This window comes from Lissotriton helveticus, chromosome 3_1 (assembly GCF_964261635.1).
Source record: "Lissotriton helveticus chromosome 3_1, aLisHel1.1, whole genome shotgun sequence".
Taxonomy (NCBI): domain Eukaryota; kingdom Metazoa; phylum Chordata; class Amphibia; order Caudata; family Salamandridae; genus Lissotriton; species Lissotriton helveticus.
This window is the reverse complement of record NC_136061.1, coordinates 740,862,390-740,887,947: the sequence shown is the minus strand read 5'-3', so window position 1 is coordinate 740,887,947 and position 25,558 is coordinate 740,862,390. Positions and strand designations below refer to the sequence as shown.

At 42.9% G+C, this 25,558-nt stretch overlaps 1 protein-coding gene across 2 annotated transcripts in view; it reads left to right on the top strand.

Annotated features, from left to right (window-relative positions):
• Nucleotides 1-25,558, top strand: part of MICAL2 (microtubule associated monooxygenase, calponin and LIM domain containing 2) — a 1,053,240-nt gene that overhangs the window by 944,410 nt on the left and 83,272 nt on the right. For both annotated transcript variants that reach the window (XM_078680924.1, XM_078680923.1), the window contains 2 exons: nt 8,805-8,897; nt 22,309-22,402. In XM_078680924.1, the coding sequence (XP_078537050.1) occupies nt 8,805-8,897; nt 22,309-22,402 (187 nt within the window). The remainder of the gene's footprint in view (nt 1-8,804; nt 8,898-22,308; nt 22,403-25,558) is intronic.

The following is a 25,558-nucleotide window of genomic DNA, read 5'->3' as shown; positions in this document are numbered from 1 at the left end:
CCTAAGAGGCGGGTGCTCAGGAGGATCCACACGCTGTCTCTGCTCGCGACGCTCCGCAGTGCCGAGGATTGCGCTAGAGGCGGGAGCTGTGCGACGTCACCGGACAGCAGTGTTTCTCGGTGTGCTGGTCAATGATGTCAGTTTTCATTTCAAAGACCCCTTTCCAGCAACCCAGAATACCGTAAAGCAGTGCAAAGCTTCCTGGCAGGATATTTAGAGGTCAACGGCGACACAGCATCACCTCTGGTTCAATGGGATGCACTCAAAGCTTATGACAGGTGGTTAACAACTAAGTTCATCTACCTACAGAATCAGAATATCCAAAATAATGTAAATTGGATGTATGACGATACATCGCAAACTAAAACAACGCATGCCTTTGCATTGCAGTTTTTAGTTTGCATATACCGTCACAATGCAAGTTTGTACACAGCAAACCATACAAAATCCCTTTACAATGCACCCAAATCCCCCACATGCTTTTATATCGCAATTTGTTCTTCCAAATAACCCCCACACTAATACACTACCCTACATAACACACACTCCACAACAGTACCCTACAGTACAAAACAATACACTACCCTGAAGCCTAAAACAGTACCCCAACCACAAACCCCTGACACGACCCAAAGCCCTAAACTGTTAAACAGTACCCTACACTACGATCCTCTGACACTACCCTACACTATGACCCCCGACACTACCCTAAGCCCTAAAACACTACCCTACGAGCCCCTGACCCCCTGCCACTAACCTAAACCCTAAGCCACTACCCTAGCCTACGAACCCCTGACACTACCCTCAACCCTCAACCCTAAGCCCTGAACCCTAAAGCCTAAAACACTGTCCCTTACCTCTCTTTCCTCATGGTTCCTCCCTTCCGGTTCCGTTTACAGCATCGTCTCTTCCATCTCTCTGTCCCGGCGCACGTCCGTCCAGACGCCCGTCTATTACATCACCTGCGTTTTAAAAACGCATGGGTTTTAAAAGCGCATGTGACGTAATGTGACGCGTCGTATTGTGACGCGTCGTAATGTCACATGCGTTGTAACGCATGCTATGTAACAGCATGCGATGTAACAGCCGCGACGTGATGGCTGTTCGCCAAACAAAGTGGCTTGGGAGGTTTTACAATTATTAAGGTCTCACTCTGCTGCGGTCAAAGTTAAGTCAGGATTTGTGGGAGAAAATTGTGGCTACCTATGTTAAAAACAAGGCCATCCAGTATGAGTATGGGGATCAGGGGCGTCGAGTATTAGCCCATCAGGTCTCAGATAGGAAGGCTAGGAGCTCAACTCAGAGTATAAAAGGTAATCATGGTGTAGTTTATACTCTACTGCATGATATTGTAGAGCGGTTCTCGTGGTTTTATCAAGAACTATGTAGACAGACGCCTACATTTTGTGCGGAAGAAGCAACAACATATGTAGCGGGTAGTAGGCTGACGAACCACAAGCTATGGTATTAAATACAGATATAACCGCCTTGGAGTTAGAACCTGCTATATCTGCTCTGCCCTCGTGGATATCCGCTGGGGACGATTTAAACACTTTAAAGTTCTACATAGTTTTTTAAGATCTCATAATTCCACTATTACTGCAGGTAATTCAGTACATGGATGAGGTATGGCAAAGTTCCAGACACTTAGAATGCGACTAGAATATCAATTTTTGCACAACAAAAGGCCCTCCGCCTGAGGAACTGGGTTCTTATAGACCCATTTCCCTTATCAATGCTGACACAAAAATTGTATCTAAAGTTTAGGCTATGTGGCTGGCCCGATCCTGCCTGATTTGGTATGAAGGCAACAACTTGGATTTATCTTAGGCAGGGATACCACAAGCCATAAAAATACTGCAATAGCTGCATTCGATGTAGCAGCTAGGAAGGGGACAAACTGGCTATGATTCTATTGAATGCCAAGAAGGCCTTCGAATGAGTTACTTGGGAATTTTGGTGGAGGACGTTAGACACTTTTGGGCTAGTCAAATGATTTTGTAAGTGGGTGCGGGCTGTGTCTCCAGCTGCTAAACTGAGAGAGGCGGGTATATCCTCACAATATTTTAAGAAAGAGTGAGGTACACAGGGGACTGCCCGCTCTTGTGAAAGGGAGTTTAAGATTTACGCATATGCGAATTATGTGGCAATACACATAGATGACCTAGTGACGGCTCCTAGTGACGGCTATGAAGTGCATTGTGGAGGAGGCTGAGAGATTTATAATAGTTTCTGGCTATAAATTGAATATAGCAAAAAATCAGCTATTGCTGAATTTTGTGCCACCAACACCGGGAGTGGTAACTACAGCTACCTATTTGGGAGTTCGTTTAAGCGCTATGGTAGATCGGATTTTTGGACTCAAGTATGAGCCTTGTTGAAAGACTGTAATTCAAAAGCTTTGGTTCTGGAATAACCTATCAATAAGTACCTTAGGGTACTGCAGTGTGATAAAAATGAACATCCTTCCAAAATTCTTGTTCCTTTTTCGGGCAATACCTTTAAGGGTAAATAACATGTTCTTAGGAAGGGAGAGGGGATATTAAGTAGTTTTATTTGGGTGTGTAGGAGTGCGAGGCATACTTTAAACTTGCTAAAACGTCCGTACCGGCAGTGGGTTTATAGTTTCCAGATTTTAAACTATATTACTGGGCAGCTTGTGCCGGTCGATTGCGCACTTTGCTTGCCACTGAAGAACTGGATCTATCTGTATTTAGTTATTATTTAGCGCTGAGAGTAGACTTTTTTTTTATTGGGTGTCAGACCCTAACTATTATGAACGGGTCAAGTTTAAGTTTGTTAAAGACACCGCCATTATGTGGCAAGAGATTTGTGTTAAGTACTCTATAAAGCTTATACACTGGGATACTCCCTATGGGATAATCCTGCATTTCCGGGGGTGTTTCATGACTCCTGCGTAATTTGGCAGAGGCTAGGCATATCTGTGGTGGGGCAGCTGTTCGATCTCAACTTCCCACATTTACCGATTTGCAGGATGTTTGCTCTACCTCGTCATCACTTTTTGAAATATTTACAGTTTAGGAATTATTTTTGCGCTGAGGCCACGGCATTAATGGAGTTAGAAATTTCAAAGGTTTTGTCTCATATGCTTAAAGCCAAGCGGAAATCCCTGATAAGTACGGTCTATCTAGGATTTTGTGAATATAGGAAAGATGGCAGCCAGCGCCTGCCACTTAAATGGAGAAGAATTGCTCTCTCAGGAGGTATTACCATTAGAAACCCATCAGAAAGACGGTGGAAGGTGCAGTACATTATGTGCAGCTAAAGCTGCAGCAGCTCTAAACTATTGGCATGTTATATCATACACCGGACCGATTCACGAGGCGGGGTGCAAATGTAAATTCGGATAAAATCAGATGCCTTAAGTGTAGATGCCAATCTGCTGCTATCTTACACATGCTGTATACCTGCTCTGCTTTAAATGTATATTGGGAGGAAGTGGCCCGGATAGCCTCGGCAGGGTTAGGATAGGATCTAGGGAAGTGATATTAGGATATATAATTGAGTTTGACGTTGGTTGAGGACATTGTTTTCTATACTTATTGTATCTGCCAGGCTTTGCATAGCCAGGTCTTGAGTGTCAGTAATTGTCCCAGGGGTTCTTGATTGGTGGGCAATGATCCGGCAAATATATGATCTAGAGCTGGCTCTAGCCAGAGCAAGGAGGGCCCGATCACTCAGGAGGCTCCACAGAATGTGGGCACGGTTCAGGTGGGAGTCCAGCGCCTAACAAGGCAATCAATTACCAAATGTGAATGTACTATTTCCCTTTTTTTCTCTTGCAATCCCCTCTCCCTTTCTTTTAGCGACTTAAACACTTTTATGTATTTGGCATAGTGTACCCATTGCTTATCAAAGGGATGTATGGCTTGATTATTACTGATTCAATAAACAATTAAAATAAAATATAAAATACATTCATAAAAGGGGCTTTTGGTCAGCAGGCTTCATCTATTTATCTTTTAAATTGTCATTCACATTTTACTTCCACCACAATATACCACATGGGGTCATGGGTCAACCCGCTTTACTCATTGGCTCACTTCACTTTGCATGACCACACAGTTCTTGCGCACATTGTAACATCTACCTAAAATAGTAGTTCCTTTCTCTTCCATGACAATGATGGTTTAAAGTGTTCTTACTTAATTGTATTTATTATATTAACTTTAAATACTGACTCTTTGTGTTTCCTGTACTTGCGGTACCCAGTTAGATTATGATTTATTTCCTGTGTCCTTTTTAATGTTGGTGTTATAAAGTACTTAAGTGTCATTGTAGGTGATTTCAGTACTTCTTTACATGGCAATGTATTATTTTCTTTTATTGTCTGAAATGCATAGAGCAACTGAAAGGCTTATTATTTAAAAACTGCTAGTAAATCAACCACACCAGTATTTTCTTTGTTTTACTACTGTTTTACAATTTTCATGCAATCATAGGGTGGCTGGCACATTTTCTTTTTTACGTTTTTCGTGGCATAAATGTGCAATAAAAAAAAGATAAAGAAAAAACTGATTGCACCAGCTAACCACGAACAGACCTATTAGGTTTGCACTGTGTGCCAATTTTGACACTCATCCAATCCTGTTTTAGAAAAGGCAGACTTCATGTAGGGCATAACATTTTTACACAAAGCCTGCAGGGCCATCTTTAATTGATGTGCTCGAATAAGTCAGCCTGGTGCCACATTGTGAAGAAGAATACACGTGTCGCTTGGTAACACCTTTAACATAACACTGAAGCCTGGTAAAATATGAACTTTGACTCACTGTTAATAAGCATTGCGGGCCGCATTTGCATTAGGAATTATGCCAAAAGACACAGGCAAGAATTAAGTAGCAAAATACTTAACTGAGGTCGACTAAGGTGAATAAATAAAAACAATAGGCTTATGGTTTAGCTGAAGGCATTTGGAGTTCCCCAAAAATGTACATTGATTAAAGTGATTCATTATGTGTAGACTTATTACTCTAAATGGAACACTAAGAAACCAACAATAAACAAATGACTATAGAGATGGGATGCTGTTGCCCTAATGTATCCCACACATTCACTTGGTGATAGTCATTAAAAGGTCTGACGTGCACCCCACAGCATGAATTGTAGATGCATTTTCTGGTTATTAATGTGTCTTACATTTACATGCCCATAGAAACCGATTTTGGTAAGTTGCCTTTTTTCAGTAATTTAGTATGTCAGCTGTTTTTGACATTTCAAATCACTACATGGTGCTCTGTAGGTGTGAAACTCTACAAGGGGGTAAAAGGACAAGCCCAGATTGATCAACAATTTTTGGGTGCTAGGTGCAAAGAGAAGGACCTCTAGAAATAAAGGCAATTAATTTCAATGTTGATTAGCTTAATAACTGTAAGGAAACACATAGGGCCTCATTTCAATGTTGGATGGAAATCCTCTGACCGACATGGAAAGTTTACACCTGACCGTCGAATTACATTGTCGGCGGTCAGAGTGTAAACCGGCCGGAGAAACCGATTCGGTTCTAACAGGCTCAAGGAGCTTGTGGCCAGTCAGAAACTGTTCATAGTCGCTTAAGAACAGCATTTCCGTTGTCGGGATTATGATGTCGGTTTCTGACAGCCTTTCCATGTCCGCCTTTCCAACATGGAAAGGCAATCGGAAAGCAGCTTTAGGGGCCCCTAGCCGGACCCCCTTCTCCCCTGACCCTCCAGTTGTGCCCCTGGGGTGCACTGATGGTGCCCCCCTTCACATCCCTGCACTGTGTGCCTGCCACACGGTGCAGGGCTGGGCAAAACATTCCATTGTACAATGGGAGCTTGTGCTGCTGGTAGTTTCGGACCGCCGCACAAGCGCCCATTCTAAAATTGAAGTTTGCGACCGCAACATGTGCGGTCACATCCTAATTGCAGTGTCAGGGCCGCAGCGATGTCGGTCAGAGGCAACTCCGACCGACAGCGTAATAAGGCCCACAGTGTTCTTTAAACCTCATGAATAAAAAAGTTAATTAATAAATATATGATTAAAGGTAGTTTGCATTAGTTACAAAAATTGAAATTAGAGCTGTTGTTTCACAGAAAAGAGGTAGCAGTCTCACATTACCATTATAAGTTGATTTTTCCCAGGATCGCATGTCCTTTTTTCTCACAACGTGCATCATTGGTGTCCCAAAGTCCCTTAATACAGTGACCTAGACCACAAGTGCAGTGATATAAAACATATTGGCTTGTCACTGTAAGCAAACTTCATTCGTGGGAAGTGTTCATGGGATGATATTCTAAATAGAATGCATATGTGCATCCCATCATAAATGGAATTCATTAACTGTGAAAAGTATTAAAAGCAATAACAAAAATGAGACCGTTGTGGATTAAAAGTAACTGTTTAGCAAAATGTTAATGTCAGTTGAAGTGTAACAAGCATTGGCAGCACCAATAGCTCTGACTTTTATTAATTGGGCAATGCATTTGTGAGGATTCATTCTACTTCTCACCTGTACATATCTTGGGTGAAGGTCAGTTAATGTAGGGAGGGCTTTTTGATTGAGCTTAGAGGACTGAGGGGCATAGAATGTTTGCATGTTATTAATAATGACAGTGGTGATGTCACCAGTGGTGTTGATGAGGTTAGTTGTGATATCCTCAGCGACAGAGCTAAGGTTACTCCCTGCACAAACTGGTAATCTAAGAAGTCCCTTCAGCAAATAAAATCCTCTCTTGACAAAAGCTAAGGTCATTTATCCCTTCTTCGGCAATAATGCCATATATATCTTCTGCTTGCCATGCAGCTCTCTATGAAAGCGGATAGCATAGAGCAACCACATAGGTAGCCCTAAACAGGCTACCTATTAGCTCGATTTTAAATAAAAGAGCATGCGACCCTTAAAGGCACAATTTTTGCCGTAAATCACAAGAAGGGTTGACTTAAACTTATGTTATTTAATTGGAAGACGTAACGATTCCCTTGTGCAACATGACGTTTATAATTTCAATTTGGCAACTCTAACATAATCTATGCAGAGGGAACCAAAGCAAAATATGAGAAACGTCACAGAATACAACCATACATGGCTAAAATTTGATGGAACCTAAAATGCCAGCACACCATGTCCGACTCTGTGCTCCTAGTGCAGCAAATAATTGAATGTAATATTAAATGTTGTGCAGTAGCCGCATTGCTTAAAACATAAATGCCACATATTGGTGGAATAAAGTACCTTATTAATCCTTCAGCAATAATGAAAGATAATGAAAACCCCAAGACAGTTACCTTGGCCGGTGGCTCAGAAACTCTCTAAATCCCCATGTGTCTGATTCTTCACTAAGAACTCTCCCTCCCCATAGGGTCCTGGGCCCAGTCTCACAGTCCACCAACCACAGTGGTGATCAGAGGTGAAACACCTCTAACGTGATGGCTATCAAACCATTCCCTACACTCAAAGATCGCACACCAGATTGTAAATGTAAATGTGTGGGACTTGTAAAGCGCACAGCTGCCCGTAAGCGTCCCGGCGCTGAAGACCGCTGGAGAACCCGTCCTGGCTTTCCCTGTGAGATAGTCCCTTCTGGGTATCTCCAAGGTGAAACCAGGCATCCCCGGCGTCTGTGGGGGGCCGTTGTAGAGATGAGGCAAGCTTAATGCCCAGAGTTGCCGAGTTTGATCCCTGGTTAGAGTAGGCACTGAGGCGAGAATTATCGAGTCCGCTGACCCTGGTCCACGACAATTGCATCTGGCTGTGTGTTACTTTGTCCTGTCTTTTTCACGATGTTTGGATTATATTATTTTCAGATTCATAAAAGCTACTGCCTGACACACCTGTACATCTGTATGGATTGCTTTTTGCTCATGTCTCATTCTCACAACTCCAATTACATGTTTTTCCTGTAGCTCCTTAGATTTTGGTGACCGCTTCACTGCTCACCAGGACCCACTTCTCCTCAACTGTGATCAGCGCTGCCTGCTATACATTATTACTTTTTGTCGTTTGTTTTTGTCCATATGAAAAATATTAATAAAATCATTTGAAAACTATCCATCAGTTATATGCTGCAAATGGAAGCAAATTTAAGGGTTTTAGGACAGAGTTGATGTGGTCAAACCGCTAGGAGCCAGAACAGAAATGATTCACTGCATTAACGATTGTTTTTAGTGGTCTTGTCTGATTTTAGAGAGGCTGTTTGGCTCATTAATAGCCAAGTTCTTCAGAGCACAATTTCCTAGTAGCAGACAGTACAGTCAACAACATTGTCCATCCAATATTTCACTACTCATCCAGTTTCCTCCGCAATTTGGACTTACAAATATTTCTTGTAATTTTGGTGTCTTCTTTCAGTCCAAGTTCACTTCTTTCTTGCACCCTTCCCTCCCCCTTTTTGTTTCTCCTCGCCTTCCTCCAAATCCCCTAATTTGAAACACCTTTCAGCCAAAGATTAAGTCCCCGCATCCAATTATAACTCTGTTCATATAAAGCACACTGATAACCCCTCCAGGAGGTGCAGCGCTACATAAAGTAGGTGAATACATAATTAATGTGGAAAACAGCGGAGATGAGGGCCTGGGAGACTGGACGCCTGCCAGGGGAGCGGGCAGGGCGTATGCGCTTCAGAGGGATTCTTTACCCGTGCATTGATGTCTGTTCTGTGGGTGGATATGATGATAGTCAGCCCTGGGCCTTGTTCCTATTCCAGCAGGTGTCTGCTTAACAACACGTCACATGTAGCTATGCGATAATAATGTCAGACATTGAATGAAAGCCTCTTCTCCTGGGAGTTCTAATTGCGGAACTGTGTTTCCTTCCGGTGCAGATGAAAAGGCTTTCCAAACGAAGAAGAAGGCTGGAGCGAGAAGCGAAGCAGAAGATTAAACAAGAGGAGTTAAAACGGCTCCACAAAGCCCAGGTAAAACGAACTCCACTTATGTGAGCAGTAAAGAACTCCTGTACTGAAGACTCATGGGTAAAAAACCTGCGCTATTGAAATGCCAATTACAGATTAAATAACCATAACCGAAAGCGACCGAATTTATTTTCATTAAGTAGAACTGGTAATAATAGTGTGAAAGCTATGTGCCCTGAGCAGCCTCACTTGGATATTAAAATAATAAGGGGGACAATACATAGATCACAACTCTAGAGATGCAATTTATTTCAAACACTTTGGAGAACATATATGTCTCAGGTGCAGTTTGCACCAATATTTGAACGAATCAGTGGATACATAATTACGTGTTGAGAAGATAAATCAATGCAAGTATTGTTTTTGCATTTCTCAGGGGGTGTAAATGGACAGCAGTAGAAATGGCATTGCAAAACTAGAGAATCTTAAATAGTGCAGGGTCTCGTTTGGGAACTATAACTCTAATTTATGTTCGGCACCCAAAGAGCAAACATTTTAGGTAGAATCTCCTTGTCTACATGACAACCAGGCTCCTGTTCCCCCAAGCTATGCAATTTTATTTGCACAAATCATTGGCCTTAAGTCACAATACGAAAAACAGAATGTATTATTTATTTATTTATTATGAAATATAGATTTTTGGGGATTTCCAGAAGAAAAGAAAATGCAAAAACACAATTTTGCAGAAACCCGAGTTTGATCAAATGTAAAATTCTTGAAGAGTTTTCCTCGGAAAATCTGCATGTTTTGATTGAACGTGATCTGCGGAATGGTCTGTACCTGGCTGGATAATTAATCAAAATAAGTGTACATTCCAATCTTTCAAAGTGGGCAGATTTCTAGCAGGTGTGAATCCCACAGAAGGTGTCGCACATGTCAGAAACTCGCAGGCACATTCCTGGCGATGTTTCTAACACCTGCAATGCCCATATTAGATATGTGCTAAATGGTTTAGAACTGTATCTGAATCCAGGACTGGAATTTTTTTTTCTGAACTTTTCTGGCATTTTCAAAAGTACTGTAATCACACTTAGCATACGGTAGCCTTTGGAACCTCTGAAAGTAATAGTATCCTCTAACCCAGTGCCTCTCAATCAGTCAATCAACATGACTTGAAGAGCACGGCTAATCACCCGTGAGGGTATCCAGGCGCTGAAGATCTTGCAGTGGAAGCTCAGTCGAATAGCTAGGTCTTGAGTCCTTTCCTGAATTCCAGTAGCAAGGGTGAGGTCTGGAGAGGAAGAGGGAGGTTGTTCCTGGACTTGGCCACTAGGTATGAGAAGGAATGACCTCCGCTGTGGCTTTGATGTATACGAGTGGTATGGGCATGGTGAAGGGAGGCAGAGCAAAGTTGTATGAAAAATATGTGGTGGATGATGTAGCTGGTCCTTTGTTGTGCAGGGCTTTGTATATGTAGATCAGTATCTTGAAGTTGCATCTCTTCTGAATGGGGAGCCAGTAGAGCCTCCTGAGGTGGGAGTGATGTGGTTCTGCTTGGGGAGGGTCATGGATGAGTCTGGCCACAGAGTTGTATATGGTCTGTGGTCGCTACGGAAGGTGTGAGTTAATCCCTGCGTAGCCGTAGTCAGGCTGGCTGATGATAAGGGCTTGGGTGACAGTTAGTATATTGTTGACTGGGAGCCATTTGAAGAATTTGCAGAGCATGCAGAGAGTGATGAAGCAGGTGGAGGAGAATGTGTTGATCTGGTTTCTCATGGTAAGTTTACTGTCCAGGATGAGGCCGAGATTGCGGTCATTCACCGTTGGTGAGGGTTCTAGTTTGGAGGCCACCAGGAGTCGTTCCCAGGGTTGCTATTGTTCCTGAAGATCAGTACTTCAGTTTTTTTTGTGTTGAGTTCCAGGCAGTGTTCTTTCATTCGATCTGCGATGCTAGTCATACACCTGTGGAAGTTGGTCCTCGTGGTGGAGGGGTCTTCTGATAGCGAGAAGATGAGCTGGGTGTCACCAACATAGTCTATGATGTTTAGTCCCTGGCTTCTGATGATGTCGAATAGGTGTTGAACTGGATGAGCCTGAGGGAATAGCCTTGAGGGAGGCTGCAGATGGTGCTTTTGTGTTCGGAGGTGTAGGGAGGCAGGTGGATTTTCTGGATTCTTCCGGTGAGGAAGGAGGTGATCCATCAGAGGGCCTCTTCTTGAATTCCACTGTGCTGGAGTCTCTTGATAAGGGTGTGATGAGATACAGTGTTGAATGCAGGTGAAAGGTTGAGGAAGATCAGGGCTGCTAAGTCTTCTTGGTCAAGGAGGGCTCTGATGTCATCAGTGACAGCGATGAGAGTAGTTTCAGTGCTGTGGTTGGTGCAGAATTCAGACTGTCCAATCTTCTCAGTTGCTTTATTATTGTTAGCAATGTCCTCTTAGCCAAAAGGAACCCATGCTTTAACCAGGGCTTCATACCTCTGGCAAACTCTAGTCCTCAACAAGCCCTAAGATTGCAATCTTCAAGATGAGCTCAAGTCACCAGTCTAGCATCTTCTGTAAGACAATGACCACCCCTGCCTTGAGAGCCTGGATCACAAAGCATCACAAACCACTGAAAATGTTCCATCTTCCACAAGAGGCAACTGTAGTGATCTCGTATGAGACTGGTGTACCCTCCAGGGATTACAATTCATAACATGCTCACAGAGAAAGTAATATTAATAATAATGCAATTTCTGCTGTGCATGACTAACTTAGAGGTTTCCCAGCTGTCAGTACCGGTGTCCAAACCCCCCTACATCCTGCTCTGAAAAAAACAGGTTTTGAGTTTTTTCCTAAACATTTCTTCTGACTGGGCCTGCTGAACTGCTACGGGCAGAGTGATCCACAAATTGGGTGCAAGGTAGCCAAATGACTTCCTGTCCATGCGTACTTTCCTAAATCTGGAAACTATAGCCAGAATCTCCCAGAAGATTTGAGGTCCCTCTGGAGTACAAAGGGACTAACAAATGGTTGCAAGTAGCATGGTCCCTTCTTATTCATAGTTTTATAAGAAAATCATAATGCTTTAAAAGCAGCTCTTTGTCTCACCAAGAGCCAATGGAGCTACCTGAGCGCAGCATTCATGGGCGCATGTCTAGGCAGATTCAAAATAAGCCTAGATGACGCATTCTTCACTCTTTGCAGTCTATTGAATCTGCTGTGAGTCACTCCGAGATATAAAATATTACAGCAGGCCAGCCTTGACACTATCGTGGCCTGAACCACTGCCTTCCTGGATTTGACAGGCAGTCCAAAACATTTTCCCATCACCATCGAGATTTGGTTGTCAAAAGTTCATTTGTTGAAGATAATTTGTCGTCCACCCAAATGCTAAGCTTTTTGACCTTTGGTTCGGCTTTCGGTACAGGACCTAGCTCCTTGGGCCACCAAGCAGTGAACAGATGTTCGTCTAGTTACCTAAGGTCAAAACCCCAGTTTATTCTGCATTAAGTTTACGGCAATTTAAGTCTATCCGATTGGCCTCTTCAATAAAGCAGAGGCTTAAGGAAGTGGCGAACTAAGAAGCAATTTTTGATGGAGTGATAATGAGCTGTCTATCTTCAGCATATGACACAATCGAGAACACAAAGCTCTCAATTACTTCTGGCAATGGTCGCACATAAACATTGAGCAAGGTTGGGTTCAAAGAGGAGCCCTGTGGTACCCCTTGCTTCAACTGGAGCACCCTTGACTGATGGGGCTTCTGTGCCACAAGAAAGGTGTACCCTTGTAGAAAAGAAGCAACCAACTGCATATTTTTATATCCTACCCCACATTCCGAGTCTCTCTAACAAGATGTTGTGGCACACAGAATTGAACTCGGCAGTGAGATCCAACATCAGCAGTGCAGCAGATTCACCAGCTTCCAAAATTTGGCACACTCTGTCACCAACAGTAGCGCAGACTCAGTACTATATAAAGGTTGGAACCCAGATTGGGCTTTACCTAGTAGGTCATGGAAGTCTATACAAGCTGAGAACTGTTTTTTTTTAAGTTCTTTTTTTTAGTACATGCTCAGTAATCAGTGCAATTAGGAAACAGTTACATCGGATAATCATATCTTCTTTTTCTGTTCAACCAATAGTGCATAGGTATTTATGATAGCAACTCACAACATTTTGTGGCAGTGCCTACAATACTACCTCTATGAACCCCTATAAGTCTGCCAGGCTCCCATATCTTCTCCCATTTCCTTGAGCACTCTCTACTCGTATATTGTTTGTTCTGCCTGCCAGCACCGTTCTAAATCAATTTTCCACTCCGCTATTGTTAGACTGGAGGTTGCCCTCCATCTCCTTGCAACATTTCACTTTACAATTCCCTTTTCTAACGCCAACCATTGCTTTGTACGTCTTGGCCAATCTTCCTCCCTAGGGATCATAAGTAGAAACCATTTAGGCGCTAGCAGTACTTCTACACCTGCGACTGCCATCATCACCTCTCCGACCCTCTGACAGTACATTTGTAACTTTGGGCATTCCCGTATCAAATGGTAAAAAGTCCCCTCCAGTCCACACCCTCTCAGACACCGTGCATCCTCATTCCTTCCCATTCAGTGTAGTGCTGTACTGGGGTAGTATACTTGATGAAGGACCTTTAACTGCATTAGTCAGAACATTGCCCTTATCAACACCTCTCTTGGACATTTAGTGCCTCCACCCATTCCTCAGCTTCAAGATGACCTACGTCATCCTCCCAAGTTGCTCTCAATGAACCCAATCTGTCCGGTGCATTGTTAACTATTTTTTATATAGCACGGAAATAGCCTTTTCGTGTAATGACTCGGTCAGTACTCTGTCCTCTAAAGGTGAGGCCTCTTCTAGTATCTCCCCCTCACAGATATAATTTCATAGGGCACGTCCTAGTTGCAAGTACCTCAACCATTCTCCTTTCCCCGTGTCAAATTTAATTTGCAAGGTCGTAAACGTGATGTAAGCCTGATCTCTCCATGTGTCTCCTAAAGTCTCAAGGCCCAACAGTTCTATTTAGCAAAGCCCCGTAGTTTGCTTAACTTTTTCCGCCAATTGCTGTCCCAGAGTGGGGTCATCACTATAAGCTTTCCTTCTCAACCCATGTATTTTGTTTCGGCACACCAGGCCAATGCCACTGTCCGAGTGTGGTGTATGTATGTATGTATTACCTACTGGCGGTCGCCAGTAGGTAGTTATAGTTAGGACCTAGTTTCCATAGGAAATCCGCAACATTCTATTGGGAATAACTTTGGCGCCGGTGGACGCATTTTCACGAATTTCTCAAAAAAGATGGCCCGCTCCGCTCTGCTCCTTCCCTGAAAGTTTGGGGGGGATTCGTCAAGCGGGGGCCGAGATAAAAGGGGGTCCCAAAACGTGTTTTCTCTATGTTAATTTCCATAGGGCGGTTGGACTCACTTTTAGCCCGAACGGCTGAATGGATTTCCACCAAACTTGGCAAAATTGTAGGACTGGTAGCCCGATGTGCCCTTGCTATGTCTTAAGATATGTGCTCCAGAGGATTTTGAGTAATTTAGGTTCAAAAAAATATATATATCTATAAGCGCACCCCGGTACGCGCACCGGGGCGCGCTCCAGCGCGCTACGCTAGTTCGCGAGCGGAAATCTGATTGGCTCTCGGGTGTCTGTCAACATTCCAAACAGTCAGGAGCGGCCGCCATCTTGTGTCTCGGTAGGATCGAGACACAAGAGGTGGCAAAAACAAAGGGGGAAATGACCAAAAGGGGGCAGGGTAGACCCCCCCCTGACCCCCTAGGTTTGATGTGGGGGCCATAAAAGGGCCCCGCGGGGCAAAAAAAAATTATAATTTTTTTCGATTTGCGCGGGGGAGCGGCCGGTACGCGCACCGGAGAGCGTACCGGGGAGCGTACCATGGGGAAAAAAGAATGACAGATTTAAAAAAAAAATTAGCATTTTTTTTATAAATTGGAGGTAGTTCTATAAAGAACTGTTTTTTTATTCTTTTTGTTGTTTTATATTTTTTTTATTTTTTTTAAACATTTTTTACTTTTTTTGGCTTTTATGAACAATTTAATATTTTTTTTGCAATTTTTATGGGGACAAACAAAAAAGAATGAATTGTAAACGGCTCAACTGGAGCAAAAAAAAACAGGAAAAAATTAAGGTTTCTTTGGGCACTTGTGGTTGTCACCAGCATGGTTGATGAATTTAATACTTTGCTCACCATAGGTAATTGTTTTTCCACAAAATATACAAACGATTTTGTATTCACCAAACTTGGTTTGGATGTTTGGGACCATCTCCCTTGTCTCTGGACCCAATGGAGTGGGTTGTTTACTTTGGGAGGTGCTGGGAGAAGATTGGGAAAGGTTTCTGGTCAGTTCTCTGACCTCTGCCGCAGCATAGTTGTTTGGATGCCGGCGTTGCATGTGGCGAATCATGGTGTTGTTGCCAAAAGAGTATTTTTTGGCAGGGTTCCCCCTGGAAAGTACAGTGCCACAGATCAGACAAGTAACCTTTGGTGCATTAACTTTCTTTTGGTCCTTTGGGATTTTAAAAAACTCCCAGACAATGTGCTCCTTTGGCTTATAGGGGGTAGTATATTCAGGTAGGAACTGCTGCCTCTCCTCCTCCTCCTCCTCTTTTTCATCTCCACCACTGTGGTGTTGTGGTGGTCCTTGTGGTGGTGGTGGTGGTGGTTGAGATGCTCCTGCTGCTGCTGCTACTGTAGCCATTTTTCAGTACAAATAGGTACAAATAGATCTGCAAACAGGTCTTCCTCAATCAAAGTACAAAGTGAGAATGAGGAAAAAAGGTGGGGGCTTTCATCATTTGGAAAACAAAACTGTCCTGAACCAATGAAAAGTGTTATTTTCAGGTCACATGACTCGGGCTTTCATCATTTGGAAACCAAAACTGTTCTGAACCAATGAAAAGTGTTATTTTCAGGTCACATGACTCGACGCGCTTACGCAAAGCGACCGGGTGCGCGCCCGGGGGCGCTTACGTAGCGTGATCGTATGCGCTCGGGCGCTTCCGGGTGCGCTTACGCTGTGCGTCATAAGACGCATCTCGCGGCTACGCGATATGTCACGATGATGTTTTCGTTCGCGGCAATAGCGCTAACGGGACGGTCACCGGTACGCGCACCGGGGCGCGCCGCAAGACTGCGCTTACCGGTGAGCTCACCGGTACGTGCACCGGGAGCGCTCCAGGGCAAAAATAAATAAATAAATACATAAAAAAATATAAAAAATGGTATTACATAAATATACAATATAGGATTCATTATAAAATAGGAATTAGCTATTAAAAAACCTATAAAATTCACTGAAAAAACCATAGGTTTCACACCAGTTATAGTTAGGAATTAGCATTTAAAAAACCTTTTAAATTCACTGAAAAAACCATAGGTTTGACACCAGTTATAGTTAGCTGAAAATTTTACTGACATAAAACCATTGAAATTCCCACATTATAGTTAGTTGGACTCACTATAACTTGCGCGCCTGCAATGCACTGCTGATGACGTCACATATTACATCACTCATGACATGGTCAGTGACATCACTCATGACATCACTGATGACACCATCCTTGTGACAGAGTGACAGACCTCTTTTCAGTGTAATGTAACCCTTGAAACACATATTCAAAAATAGAAACTTACATTTTCAAAAAAATGGAGATACCCATACCAGTTACAAAACCAATTCAGTAATTCCACCATCTATATAGACATCCACTCATTCACCAACAGTTCTATATTGTCACTCATACATATACTCACTCATCATATGTAGTGATACACCTATACATCCTGTTACACACCAACAGTCATCCAAAAAGTTACTCACACACATACTCACACATGCAAATAAACTATTGAACATCCATTTATTTGCATATACAGATATACACACACTACCACCTTACTTCTAAGGAAACTTACACATACTCTCTTAAACAATCACTTATAGAAACACATACTTATTAAAACAGGAACTCTTACAGTCTCTCACTCTCATATATACTCACTTATATACATCAATACTCACATATACTAGATTAAAACATATGTAGTTACTGATAAAGACACTAGTGAGACAGTTATTCACTCTCTAACACACACATATACACACTCATCCACCCATACAGTCCTGCACATATGCTGTCTTCAAAACACATACAAACAGTGAGTCAGTCATTGATGCATCTATATGCTAAGTAATACCCCCACCAAACCATACAGACACTCATACTGATACTAAAAAAACCATCTAATAACCCATGTACACATACATGTAGCGACTCACCAACCCATGCAGCCACTTATACACAAAGTGAAACACTGATACATATATTTAAATATTTAAACATTACTCACTAATATATGTATTCAGTAAGATACACTTAATAAGCCAGTTAACCAATCAATTTTTTTTTTTAAAAACATCCATTTAGACACTTATTTAAACATTTATTCTTCCATCGACCTTTACATATACATATATAAAACATATTTATTTTTCAGAAAGACACACATTCACTGGATGGTGTCATCAGTGATGTCATGAGTGATGTCACTGACCATGTCATGAGTGATGTAATATGTGACGTCATCAGCAGTGCATTGCAGGCGCGCAAGTTATAGTGAGTCCAACTAACTATAACGTGGGAATTTCAATGGTTTTATGTCAGTAAAATTTCCAGCTAACTATAACTGGTGTCAAACCTATGGTTTTTTCAGTGAAGATATATATATATATATATATATATATATATATATATATATATATTTCAGGTTCACAAAACACCAGGGCGCCGCACTCCCAGGCGGGTGCTTCCGTTGCGAGGGTGCACTCGCAAATCAGGTACTGCTCCACCTCCCAAAAGCGTGTCTCCCGCAGAAGAAGGGAAGCACTCACGGAGGTACTTTCAATTATTTATTAGAACTCCAGCAAACTGACGCGTTTCGGTCGGAACCTTTGTCAAAGTTTACCGAACCGACAGAGGCGTTCATTATAAATACATCCGGGTCAAAGAATAATGATAACAAATGACGGACATGCCATAAGGGGAAATGGGAGAAGGAAGGGGAATAAAGGAAAACGTGAGCGCCATCTTAGAGTTGAAAATCATAATACACCATAGTACTGGCGCATTCTGAATTGCATATGCATATAAACATGTAATCAAACAGCAGATAATATATAATTATACACTGTATTGCACGGTCCTTCTCACCCTTATCGTATTATCTACAACAGTGCCCAATATTACGTGAAAATTCATTTTTAGACTCACATTGAATTTCCAATTAACTCTCCCAGTTTCCTTCAAATTCATAAGTGTAAAAATACACCAGATGCAATTTAGCCCTGGATGGGCTCATAAACTCATTCGGTTAATAACCCTAGGAGGACCCTTACTCCATACACTAAACCAAACACAAAAACAAAAACAATAGCAAAACCAAAACCATACAATAGCTGCAGGTCTCAATCCTATCTACAAACTCAAAATCATTGCTGTATATAGCTAGAGGAGAGTTCCTAGAATGCCCCTGCCTCCCAAAGAAAGGAAAAAGAAAAAAAGAGAGAGAGGGAGGAAAAAATATAAAATTTCAATCAAATAAAGTCAAATAAAGATTATTTAGTCAATAATCAATTACATTTTCCTATATCAAAAGACATCCATAATACATGTGTGGATATACCCTCATGTTCATATTCGATATTAACGGGAAAAAGGAAGAAGAGGAAAAACAAGAAAAAGAAACAAGAAGAGATTATATACAGAGTGGATGCAAATCAATGTACTTCATTTAGACCCCCACTTCTCGATTTACAGTTAACTAGACCTGCAAACGAATTTACACATCGCCCTCAGGTGTATCTGCATAATTGCCAAATCAAGAATGTACATAGTTTCGCATCAATATTCAACATGAAATAATCATACACTATGCAGTTTTACTCGGAGAGATGGTGATCACTCACCCAAATGGGATGATAGTTCTTCATGCATATTCATACCCATTGGTATTTTTGTTTGCATGTCTATTATGTATCTGGATTCGAGTCTGCGGAGACGGACAAGCCTGTCCCCTCCTCTCGGACTCAAAGGTACATGGTCAAGACCGAAAAAACTTAACAGATCCCTGTTTCGTTTGTGTGCTTGATCGAAGTGGCGTGCCACCGGGTACGCCTCATCGAAATTGGTTATCGCACGCATGTGCTCTAAACTCGCAACTTCAGGGGATTGACCGTGCTGCCAATGTATCGTAGCCCACAAGGGCATTCTAGGCAGTAGACACAGTAAGGGGTGGAACAAGTTATAAATGTGTTGATCTTGCGTTGTATCCCGGTGTTAGGGATAACGTAAGATCGCACTCTCTTGCTGAATTTGCACGCCTTGCATTTCCCACATGGGGAAAAACCACAGATTTCACCAAAGGCGTTGGTCTTAGGAGATTCTAGCATATGACTATGTACAAGATCGTTCTTGATAGAACGTGCTTTCCGATACGTGATCTGGGGGTTAGCTGGTAAATCATCCTTCAGAAGATGATCCGTCTGTAGGATATGCCAACTTTTCTTGATTGTTTTGTTCAAGAAAGCTGCATCCTGGGAAAAAGTAGTGATAAGCCTGAATTTGCCCCCACTCTTCTTAGATGTTTTTTTATTATTCTTGCTTTTTAACAGATCTTCTCTTCGTGTCGAGTTTGCTCTTTTGTAGGCATCATTGAGGATTTCCCCTCCATACCCTCTCGATTTGAAATGGTCTATACACTGTTTGGCTGCCTTTTGAAATTCCTCATTGTCCGTGCAGTTACGCCTTATCCTCAATAACTCCCCATAGGGGATACTTTTCACAAGGCTCACAGGGTGACTGCTGGTGGCTCTCAGGACACTATTCCCCGCTGTGGGTTTACGAAAAAGTTTACTTTTCAGTGTGCTACCTTCTACATAGATGGTGACATCAAGGTAATTCACGGTGGTCTGGCTTACCTCACCTGAAAATTCCAGATTCACACTGTTCTCGTTAAGTACCCCCATATACTGTTTAGCACTCTCAGTTGTACCGTTCCAGACAATAAATAAATCGTCTATGAAACGATACCAACTGATCAGGTTGCGAGTCCATGATGCATTCTCTGCCCCCCAGGCCACCTGCTCCTCCCACCAGCCCACGAACAAGTTCGCGTAGCTGGGGGCGAAGCAGGTTCCCATCGCAGTCCTTGATAGCTGCCGGTACAATCCTGTTTGAAAGAGGAAAATATTATTTGTGAGGCAAAATTGAATAAATTCCAACAACATTTGGCTATGCCTCATAAATTTCAAAGGTCTCTGGTCTAGATAATACTTTATAGCCAGCAATCCATCACCATGGTTAATAGCAGTGTAAAGGCTGGTGATGTCCAACACCATCAGGGTATAGCCTTCCTTCCATTCGATTTTGCTCAGTTTTTCCAGAAAATCTGTAGTGTCACGAATATGTGATTTTAACGTCAGAACAAAAGGTAACAAAAAGTAATCCACAAACATAGATAAATGTTCAGTGAGACTCCCCTGTGACGCAACAATAGGTCTCCCTGGAGGTGCAGCGGGATTTTTGTGCACCTTAGGGAGGTGGTAAAATGTTGGAGTGACAGGGTTAAGACGTCTCAAAAACATAAATTCTTCCATTTCGAGTAGGCCTTCGTTGTGCCATTTGGTAATCATCACATGATAATCCTCGATGCTCTTGCGATATTCTCTCTCAGTGGTCGTCTGGTATGTAGATGTACATCCCAATTGTCTGGCTGCCTCTTTGTTGTAGTTCTCCCTCGTTTGCAGCACAATGTTCCCGCCCTTATCTGCAGGTTTGTACACTATGGTCTTATCTTTGCACAGTGATTTGAGTGCCAAATTCTGTGCTTTAGAGAAATTACCTTCTTGATCCGATTTGGCAAAGCGCTTTTTCTTGCGAAATGTATTCAAATCCTTCATAACAGCTTCCGAGAACACATCGATGGCGTCATATGCCAATAGCGGATTGAAAGTAGATACGGGTTTAAATGGGGTGATGTCTCCTTCTTGTACCACACCTGTGACAGACACTTGCTGTGACGCTCTCAGGTCAGTGTGGGTCTCCACATATATATATATATTTTCTGTCCACCCTGTATGCTGGTTCCGCTTGCTACCGGAACATCCACCCATATACTGTTACTAATTGAGCTACCCTGTAGTAGCCTCGGATATCCTCCATCATAGACCCCTTTCTGCAGTTTCCGTAGCGCTATCCGTGGTGAGCGCACTCTCCACAGCAAAGAATGCAACTCTGCATCTACTCTTTGAAAGAATAGGGAGCATACTTCATACGCCGTGTTTTGCATTGCATATGGTAAACGGGGAGGGCCAGCATCTTAAACAATTCTACCGCCCATAAATATATGTATTTTTTTACACCTTTTTCATACGGGTGCCCGAGAGAACAAGAAGCATCAGCTCATTGTGGGTCTGTCTACTCGGTACATATAACTTTACAACCGGGAAAGGCACTTACGGCTTAGAACATATCTCTATCTCTCTCTTTCTCACTCTCTCTTTGTATATGTGTGTGTGTATATATCTATATCTATATCTATATGTGTGTGTGTCTTTCTCTCTAGATATATGTGTGTGTATATATGTTTATATATGTACAGTTTAGTCCATCAATATCGAAATATTTATCCTTCCATATTCTCACATTGTCAATCAGAATCAGTAAAGGAAGAATGAGAAGGGCCAAGGTAGAGGCGCAGAGAGAAAGAGAACAAGAGATAATTGGTTGGGGGTGTGAAGAGTGGGTGCTTTCAAACTACGAGGGTGTTGCTATTTTTCAGCAGTTTGTAGCCTAGTCCTCTTGGCACGTGTTCTTCTTCAGGCAGCTAGATCATGAGGTTGTGATAAAGTGAAGGTTCCCAAACAGGGAAATTTTGCTTTTGTACACTAGTCATGTGATGGTGACACGGGAAGACAACCTCAGTGTTAATGCTTTAATTATATTCCGTCACTCTTCGATACCTGTTCTCTAAGGTGTGTATGCATACTTTTAGCATTCAGTAGGTGGGCAATGTTTTATTTACTGTTGGGGTAGTATTGGCATCTAGTGCCTTTTTGACTGTTTTATCCTCAACATATTTGTTACATTTAACAGGCATGGCTGGCCTAGTTAACATGTGCATCCTGATTTCTTGCACAATGCTCCCTCGTCTCTTTCCTGGGTGGTATAGGCTTATCTTGACATGTTTAAGCTCATAATAGCCACATTGCCAAAAATTAAACGCCCTGCTTCCTGCGCCACATTTCGGGTAGTTGTTTTTTCACAAACAAAGTAAAAATATTAATCAATGACTGATGGACACATCATTATGCGTCTAATTGTTTGACTGTATTTTAATCCATGTATGTATTGGGCCATATAATCAAACTTTTCCCTATTTTACAGTCTATCCAGCGTCAATTGCAAGAGATTGAGGCGCAACAACATGCACTAGAAATACAAGGAGTTGAGCTGGAGAAAGCACTACGTGGAGAATCAGGTACACATGATTCTAATGCATATTCATAAAAGTGATAACAAACGTCTGCTGGACTGGCTGGCAATCATGGTGTCCTACCTATTGAGAGGAAGATAATTCTGTCGAAGATCTTTTCTGTCTGAGGATTCCCTCTTCCATTTTCAAGCATCGAATTTACCTCTATATGTGGGTAGTTGTAGTTCATGGGTTCCTCCTGTAATAGAAACTCTAGTGTTCAGTGAGGGAGTAGTAAACACACAGGGGCCCATGACGATGGTGGTCGGCCAAGCATCCAACACTCATCGATGCAGGCAGGTGACTGCCCGACAAGACATTGGCGGTCCCAGCCACCTAATTACAATGTGCTTGCCAGGCTGACCGGCAGAAAAGTGTTCAACGCTGCGGCTTGTGCTGCTGCCCTGGAAAAGAGTCGCAGCACAAGCCGCAGTGTTGTTGAGCACTTTGGGCACATTAATGCACCGTGTGCCAGGCAGCATCTGGTTCCTGGCACACGGTGCATGAATGTGTGTGGGGCCACATTACAGTGACCCATGGGGGACAGGGGTCTTACGTGGGCCCCCAAAGTCTGCCTGTTCATGAACAGGCAGTCAGACAGGGATATCCCAATCCCTACGGCAGCGCCTGCACTGGTACCACCCCATTGTAGGGATTAGGAATCCAACCGCTGTCCCGATAGGATCTTTGATCCTGACGGAGACGGAAGTCATACCCCGACCTCTACATTGTGACCTGATGCATTGCAATGCAGAGGTCGGACTGATGCCCTAGATGGTGGGTGCACCTCTACTGACGACTAATGAGGCCCACAATTGCTAAGATGTGCTGTTAGCTACAGAAGTACTTGGCAATGTTGCCATTATATACATTTACTATTGTATTGCAATGGGCAACTGCACTACTCTTGCACCTCTCCGTGGAGGATAACAGAATAATACAGCATGTTTCTCCTGTACAGAGGTGCAAACCACAGAAGATGCTACATTTTCCCCACAGATAGTCCACCAGGTTCTAAATTGCAACTTGTGTGCAGGGATAAACAACGGTGTTAACACACACATTTTAATTGTGAATGAAAAGAAGCTTTAAGTAGGCCACTGTATTTTGATATGTAGGATCTTTGAGCACATTGGATGGACTGGACTAAAACTCCCAGTGGCTGTACCCTTTCAATGAGTCTGGTACCCTGGAGGCTCTTAGAAATGTCTGTGCCCCTTTACAAAATGAGCACCAGGTAGGCTGGTAGCATGTGCTCCAACTTCCTGCTCCTGCACCTTCACAGTGGATCTCATGGAGCCTCTTTGCATATGTGCTTCTATCGGTAGTATGGGGTATGCACATATGCAAAGGCATTTTTTTCTCTTAGATGTGGTATGCCCTAAGTAAATGAGGAAACAAAGCACTGGATATTACAGAGGGATCTTGTGGCCTTTTTGTAGCAACATTCTGCAGTCCCCTGGTGACATATCGTCTGCGGATGTACGACATTACAACGCATGCTTTTACATCGCATGCTTTTACAACGCAGTTTTTACAACGCATACCATTACAACGCATAGTGCTTTTGGGCGCTGGATAGTGAATAGTTTAATTTACTATTCCAACTCCAGTCCCCGTGGACACTAGGGAAGGTTATTGGATAGTAAATTAACCTATTCCCTATCCTAGAGCGCCCCCCAGCGCAATGCATTGTAATGGTTTGCGTTGTAATGGTTGCGATGTACAGGCACTGCGTGGTAAAAGTTGCGTTGTAAGTGATGTTTCCCATCGTCTGCAGGGGCGTTTGTTCCGGAGGTGCACATTCGATAATCCAATGCATGGTCTGTTTCAATTTGGAATAAGGTAACATAGCATTAGTAAATTCTGTCAATGACGTTATTGTGTCGAGATGTCATCAATATCCCTGCTAGGAATGGCAGTTTTAAAAAAATAGACCTATTTACATTGAGTGAATGTTATTCGGAGGGGTTTTAATGTAAGCCCAGGTGGGTGACTACGCTCCGCCAGTGGAGTTTACATAGTTTTCCATACTCTGCATTCCGTTGCTAAGGTGGAGTTTAGGCAAAACTACGACTCCGTGGCAGAGTGTAGTTAACCGGCCCCTTCACCCTCCCAAAGTAATTATAAAGTAAGAAAAAAGGCACTTACCTGCCGTGGCTGCCTCCTCCTCGCCATTGCCGCTCTCCTTCTTCGTCCTGGCCGTCCTTCTTCTTTGATAACCCCTACGTTGTACGTCTCGCGAGTGCGCATACGCACGCGCATGGATGAGCATGAGGAAGGTGAGCGGCCATGGCGAGGAGGAGGCACCCACAGCAGGTAAGTGCCTCTTTCTTACTTTAGAATTACTTTGGGAGGGAGCGTAGTTTCACAGAGTTTTTTTTCCAACTCCGTGGAACTCCACATAGAGGCACTACACCTGCTCCGCCTGGGGTTACTTTAATGTGGTGCAGCAGTACCTAGTAACTGGCCCAGTATAGAAGACTGTGTGCCTCTTCACATTAGAGGGTGCGTGAGGAGTTGGGAGGGCATTAACTGTCTGTACCAGGACATGCTCCTTTGGAGATCATTGTGCAGCCAACCAGTTGATGGAGCTTAATAAACTCCTTAGTGTGAATCAGTGTGTAGTCAAGTGGTCATGTATTCCAATCTGCAAAATGAATTACAGTAGAGGCCGGACTACCACAGCCTTTACAATCCATACACACTGGAGGGCACAGTTGGCAATGGAATGGAGTTGATACCTCTAGCCAGTGTGACACTGTGCACCACTACACATCAGAGGACGCTGATAGAATGGGAAAAGAAAAAAAGAGTCCACACCTGTACCTTACCCAATACCAGCCCATGTTTTGAAAACTGCTTCACTTATTCAATCCGGCATTTGTAAAAATATTTGTGAGGAAGTGTATCAGCCACAATCTACCGCATTGTACCATGTGTCAGTGGAGGGCATTGGGTGGGACAAAAATAGGGCTAATGACCTGACCCATGGCCCAGGATGCAGACAATTTGTTGTATGTTTCCACCACATGTCAAATGTGCCTTAGTTGAGGAAAGTCAGTCACCTCCTACCCCATGCATCAGCACGGTGGCGGGCATTAGTGGGGGAGAACACAGAATAAAAACCTGGACCCAGCCCACTGCAAAGGTGTGTGTCAC